Source organism: Protobothrops mucrosquamatus, unplaced genomic scaffold, assembly GCF_001527695.2.
Source record: "Protobothrops mucrosquamatus isolate PMUCROS unplaced genomic scaffold, P.Mucros_1.0 scaffold12, whole genome shotgun sequence".
NCBI lineage: Eukaryota > Metazoa > Chordata > Lepidosauria > Squamata > Viperidae > Protobothrops > Protobothrops mucrosquamatus.
This window is the reverse complement of record NW_015386399.1, coordinates 185318-192106: the sequence shown is the minus strand read 5'-3', so window position 1 is coordinate 192106 and position 6789 is coordinate 185318. Positions and strand designations below refer to the sequence as shown.

The following is a 6789-nucleotide window of genomic DNA, read 5'->3' as shown; positions in this document are numbered from 1 at the left end:
ATATATTAAAAACAGTACTAAAAATAGAAAGATGATTCCTGGGTATACTCATGATGAGAGATAAAAAAGCGTGAACACCAGGAAAGGTTTTTAAAAACTATAAAAGTTTTAATAATTTAAAATCCTAGCTTTCGCTGGCCACTGCCAGCATCATCAGGGATCAATCCAGGTCAATGGGAGCGCTTATTTATACAAAACCAAGTTATTTTTGCGCCCGACCCATGAGCGCCGTCACGGGACTCCGTCGGCCAATCGATGTTCCGGTCGCAGTCTCCGTCTCCCTAGCCAGTTTATCCTCGCTACTCCTACCCTCATACGCCCTGTTGCTCGCCCTGTACTCCTAGAAGCACAAAGCTGAAGACACCAGCCTGAAGATGATGAATGGGACTTCGTCGAAACGTCGCCAAGACACTTCCAATTTTACGCAGGAGAAAACCCGAATAACCAAAGACCTACATAGAAACACCCACGAAAACCTCAGAAAACATATATATATTTGTGCGTGTATATATTTGTGTGTGTGTAATTTTGTGTTTATAAAATGGATTTGAAAATGGTTTTTTCCTTTCATATATAAACTGATTGAATAATTTTCAATGCTTGTAAAATATTGTAAAATATTATTGGAAGTGAATTTTAAAGTATGTATGTTAAGAGGAAGTTTAAAAAAGATATATTAGAACTTATTGATTTTAGAAATGTTTTTAAAGAAAAGTTTAGTGTTTTAAAATGGATGTAAAAAAAGTCTCTTTTCCCTTTGTTAAAGAATCTGAAAGAATATAGTGAATGCTGTTAATATAAATGATAATAGTCTATAAAGATTAATAAGTGAAAACAGAAATATATATTATTTCCCACAGCAAGGAAAAAAAAAATCAGAGATGGTTAAATTGATTGCTTTATGCAAAGAAGAGAATATATCTAATTTTGTTTCTATTTGAAAATTGTTTCTGGATTTTGTGCTTGTGATGGAAAAAAAATGAAACTTTGATTTTGGTTTTGCTGAATAGATAGATTTGTTGTTATAGAAATGGCCCATGTATACTAGTCTGTAAATGTAAAATGCTAGGGTTGTAATGTTATTAACTTCTACTATGCTAAAGAGAGTTGGAAATCAACACCTTTTTTTTCTCCCCCCATTTCTATCCCACATTTTTTTCTTCCTCCCTTTTCCCTAGTTTTCCATTATTTTTATTTTCCTTTGTATTTTATATTCTGATAAACCAATAAAATGCTAACTAATTTGGGGGATGAGGAATGAAGAAGTGGAATAGTAGACCCTACTGAAGAGTTTAGATGCATGGATGGGTGGGTGGGTGGCAGGCATCATAAATAGGAATGTTCCATTTTGGTTTTCTTCAAATTATTTGTTTAAAGAATATTTCGATGAACATTCCCATAGGCAGAGTATTTATTTAATAACAGGATAAGCAAGGAATATTCTTCCGCCGAGCCCTAAAGACCTATCTGTTCCAAGAGGCCGGTCTGGCATAAATCTGAAATTCTAAAATTTTAAATTGGGTATAATTTTATATTATTATAGTGGGTTTTAGGACAGGACAAATAATTTAATTAGTTTTGAATATTTTTAAATATTATGGTATTGCTGTTTTATTAATGTGCCTGTTCACCGCCCTGAGTCCCGCAAGGGAGAAGGGCGGTATATAAATCAAATAAATTTGAATTTGAATTTAATGTTCTGCACTGATTCCTATCTTCCAGTTATACTTCAATGGAGGCATTGTGAGAGAATTGTCCCCTGGGCTTTCTTCAAAACAGACCCATGAAAATTCTGAGAGATGGCAGAATGACAATGAAATCTACAACAGTTGAGAATAATCCCAGCATCCTCTGTTGCCTTGGGCAAATGCAATAAGTCAGATCGCCATCAAGTCTTCCTTAGTTCTCTTTCTTTGATAAACCATACTGCACTTCAGGCACTCGAAGTATTATTTACACAACTTAAAAAGCCTGATTTATGATCTCATACCAGAGATATATGTGTGTCAGTAGGAGGATCAAAAAAGTAAAAATGATAACTGCGATCATGAGATTCTAGCATCATCTCTTGTTTACAAATGTCCCAGTGTAAAAGGGATGGGCCTCCAATCATGTGGTTGACTAACATGAGTTTTTGGATCACTCTGCAGAGGCCATTTCAGCAGAAAATGTATGGACTAAGTTCAAGTTTGGAAAGAATACATTTTTTAGTTTGGAATAAATAGAAAAGAAACATTTCTTTTCCAAGTTGAACAGTTGGGCATATTAGAATAGAATAGAATAGAATAGAATAGAATAGAATAGAATAGAATAGAATAGAATAGAGCTGGAAGGGACCTTGGAGGTCTTCTAGTCCAGCCCCCTGCTCAAGCAGGAGAACCTACATCTTCCCAGACAAGTAAGTGACTGTCTAGCCTCTTCTTAAAAATCTCCAGTGATGGAGCACCACGATTTCTGGAGGCAAACTATTTCACTGGTTAATTGTCCTCACTGTCAAGAAGTTTCTCCTTAATTCCAGGTTGCTTCTCTCTTTGATCAGTTTCCAACCATTGTTTCTTTTCCTGCCCTCTGGTGCTTTGGAGAATAATGCAGCCCCTCAAATACTGGAACACTGCTATCATGTCTCCCCTATTTCTTCTTTTGTTTAGACTAGCCAGACCCAAGTCCTGCAGCCGTTCTTCGTATGTTTTCATCTCCAGGCCTTTGATCATCTTAGTTGCTCTTCGCTGAATTTTTTCCAAACTCTCAACATCTTTTTTATTATATGGTGACCAAAATTGGCTGCAATATTCCAGGTGTGGTCTCACTAGGGTTTTATAAAGCGGTACTAATACTTCACGTGATCTTGACTCTATGCCTCTGTTTATACAACCCAGGATTGCATTAGCTTTTTTGGTGGCAGCTGCACACTGCTGGCTCATGGGTAAGTGATCGTCCGCTAGGACTCCAAGGTACCTGTCACAGTTACTCTTTTTGAGCCAGGTCTCACCTAATCTGTACTTGTACCTTTGATTTTTCCTGCCTAAATGTAAAACTTTGCTTTTCTCTACATTGAAACTCATTTTGTTGATAGGGCCCATTGTTCAAGCTTGTCAAGATCTTTTTGGATCCTGAGTTTGTCTTCCAGGGTGTTGGCTACTGCTGCAGTTTAGTGTCATCTGCAAATTTGATGAGTTCCCCTTTTATTCTCTCATTTAAATCATTTATGAAGATATTGAAGAGTACTGGGCCTAAGACAGAACCTTGTGGTACCCCACTGCTTACTTCTCTCCATGTGGATGTAGTGCCATTGAGGACTATTTGTTGAGTACAGTTTGCCAGCCAGCTACAGTGGTGATGTTGTCTATTCCATCTTTTTCTAGCTTACCAAGGAGTAGGTTGTAGTCTACTTTATGAAATGCCTTACTAAAATCTAAGTATATTACATGCAGCATTTCGCTGGTCTGCTAGTTTAGTTACTTTATCAAAGAATGAAATAAGATTGGTTTGGCATGATCTGTTTTTAACAAACCCGTGCTGGCTACTAGTTATAACTTTGTTTGATTCTAGTTGTTCGCAGATCTGTTTTTTAATTATCTTTTCTAGGATCTTCCTAGGTATTGATGTTAAACTGTTTGGTCTGTAGTTTCCTGGGTCTGTTTTTCCACCTTTTCTTGAATATAAATATATATAAAAGTAAATATATATCTTTTAATCTTCTAATTGTTTTATACAGCTGTTTAGGATATTGTAAGGCTGCCCAGAGTCACTTGATAGCAAGATAGAGGCGTATCGATGTAATAAATAAGGAAGGAAGGAAGTAAAAGGAGGGCAATTTGAAGAGATCCTTCCATTTACAGCAGTGCTGCAATGGGCTGACTGTCATATAGTCAGCCCAAAATCCTTTAGAATTTTAATAATTGAAACCAGTACTTTATACTAAGCATAAAAACTAGTCCTAAGCAAACTATGATACTAAAAGCAGCCTACAAACTCAAGAAAGCCTAATGCTAACCCCGTGTTTAGTCTAATTTAATTAGGAAATTTTAACCAAAAGCTTGCAGTTCCTAAATTGCATGTTGGGGTACTCCATCGGGTACTGCAAGATCATATTTTGTGAAAATATTTTTTGTGACATTCATTTACAAACCTGGATTTTACAATATCCATTTGTGACATTAGATCTTTGTGACACTAACGCTGCCATGAACTTAGAAAGTTTGGGATCCTGTGTGATAAGCATTACAAATTAAAATCAGTTGTATCGCAGAAGAATTTTAAGATTAACCTTTGATATCACACTTCATTCTATTACTGTTTCTCAGGGTATAATTACAAGTCTCAGGAAGCCTAATCATAATTTCACACTAATTCCAGTAGATATTTTAAATCCTAAACTTTATACTTCATAATTCAAAAGCATGCTCCAGTCTAATTGTAAGACTAATGGTATGCATGCTTAAATCTATAAAGGCAGAATTCTTGTTACTCCAAATATTTGGCTAACGCCTAGTGCCAAGTCATGTGTGCAGTATCAGAGAAGACAAGTTTGATAATATTTAGTTAGTTGGATCACATAATTTGTAAAAAACAACTAAATATTTTCACAAACAAAAAACATGTTCATTGTTCTACAGAAACAAAATTATTCCTCTGGCCAAGCTCCACTTATACTGTATCATCCATGTTATTCTACAGTTGTGTTCACTTCAGGTTGATTGCCTTTCCCCACCCATCTTTACCCTATCATGCACATAGAATTACCTTTCCAGCAGTTTTTCCATCTGGAGTCTCCTTTCTCCCAGGTGGGATAAAGCTTATCATTCCAATTATTATGATCAGAATACCAATGATCTAGCCTGTGGTGGTACTTGTTATGAGAATATGCTTTTCCATGAGGCATCACATCTCGAAATCCTACACAGAAAAATTCAAAACATGCAACAAAGTAAAGAATTGTATTTATTTTACACATGTAAAGAAGGTTTACATGTGCCCATGCTCGTGCTGAGGTACCCTCATTCAGAAAAATGTAAAAGTAGCTTTTTTCAGGAATTCTGCCCCTAGATGGGAGATGCCAAAACTCACCTTCTGGCCCAGCTTGCTTTACCCCGACCATACTATATTGAGGGGAATATGCAATCTACAAGTATGGTTGGAAGCATAAGATATGTGCCAATCTCTTCTTCACAGAATTTTAGTACTCCTTTAGTAATCATGTATACAACTGTACTTATTTGAAAATAAATCTTATAGCTATGTGCACTGATAAAAATCTGTTCACTCTCCATAATCTCATGATATGGAGTTTTGGAGGAAGCAAATCCCATTTTGACCAACAGACCAATAGTGCCACAGAAGAGTACTTGTTTCCTTTTTAATTGTCATTAATATTCAAAACATTTGAATTAACATTTTTTTTTAAAAACTACTACTTTATGGCATTATGCATGGGTTGATTAAAAAGTAATGTTTCCAATTTATCAACAAATGCCAGGACTAATGCACTAGAAGGTCTGTTTAGCATCTGTTCTTTCACTTCAGTCAATGGGAAGAGGCTGTGAAAAAAGGCTGCATTTCTGTTGTTTGTATGCTTTAAGCAATTGAAGTTTTAATGCCTAAAGGAGACCCTCCGAATGAAATTCACTGCAAATGCAGATTGTTTAAGGTAATTATTGTCTTTGATATAAGTACTGTGGGTAATTTTTGTGACAGAGTGTCACACCCACAAAAAAACATAAAGACGGTGAGTTAGGGATAATTGTTTTGTGTAATTAAGAACAAAATGTATAATTTATAACTGCAACTAAAGAGTTTTACTTGACAAATGCTGATGAACTGATTAAAGAAAAATAACATCACTCCAAGAAAAACTGCTATTAATCTTGGCACTTAGCAGGAGCATGTGGGTCACATTACTGATGTTTTTCAATATCAGAAGTTTTGTTTAACACAAGTTCCTGTGTGCTGATGGCAAAGATTAAAGCTTCAAGGGTTTAAATTTGCCAGCAATTTTCATGTTATGAAAGAAGGAGAAGATTTTCTTCTCTGCTTTCTTAAGCAGAATCCCTCATCCCCAAATTTCACTTGATTCCTATAAAGTGTTTTTAGAAGTGTAAATTAAGGACACCCTGGCCATCATTTCTACATCTGATTCCCCCACCCAGAATTGGCAATTCTACAGCCAGTTTTCATATGGAGGAGAAGAAATGGAAAAAGCAAGGACTCACGTTTGGAGGCTGTAGCACTCAGAACATGTTCACCAACAAGCAAGTATCCAAGGAGGAAGAATAGACAAGCCCCCTTCATCCTGAATAGATAGAGACAGACCCCCACACTACAGAACATGTACAAAACCTGACCTGATGTTCCTCTCACCTCTTCAAAGTAAGACTGGGACAAAATTTCCCTGCTCCCCTCCTCTCTTGGGTTAAATTAGGATCTTGGGGCTCATCATGTGATGGGCCTGGATTAAGAAGAGATGCATGATTTTGTTTTTTCTGCCTCCCTTTCCCCCCCCCCCCTGCAGCTCATGTGCTTATGAGTCATTTCTCTCATTTTTAATATTCACTGCTTTCAGGAATTTCTGGTGCAATTTTGCACCTTTAACAGAGAAGTCATAATCATTTATTGTCTGCTAATATTTTAATTCTTACAGTGATTCAAAGATGGACAAGTTCTACACCTTCCAGGAATAATGTCTATACAAAAGAAAGTATCTGAGAATCACAAGTGCTTCCAAGAGTTCTGTAACAATCAAGTCAGGACTACCAAGATAGGGTTTCATATTCCAGGACCAAGTGCAGTTCA

General features: G+C 36.3%; 1 protein-coding gene across 1 annotated transcript in view; it reads right to left on the bottom strand.

Moving 5' to 3' along the window:
- Positions 1-6415, bottom strand: part of GPNMB (glycoprotein nmb) — a 19819-nt gene extending 13404 nt beyond the window's left edge. Inside the window, exons 1-2 of the mRNA XM_015810572.1 lie at positions 6210-6415; positions 4744-4896 (exon numbers count right to left, since the gene is read on the bottom strand). Coding sequence (XP_015666058.1) covers positions 4744-4896; positions 6210-6327 — 271 coding nt within the window. The 5' untranslated portion in view covers positions 6328-6415. The remainder of the gene's footprint in view (positions 1-4743; positions 4897-6209) is intronic.
- Between the last annotated feature and the right edge of the window lie 374 nt (positions 6416-6789).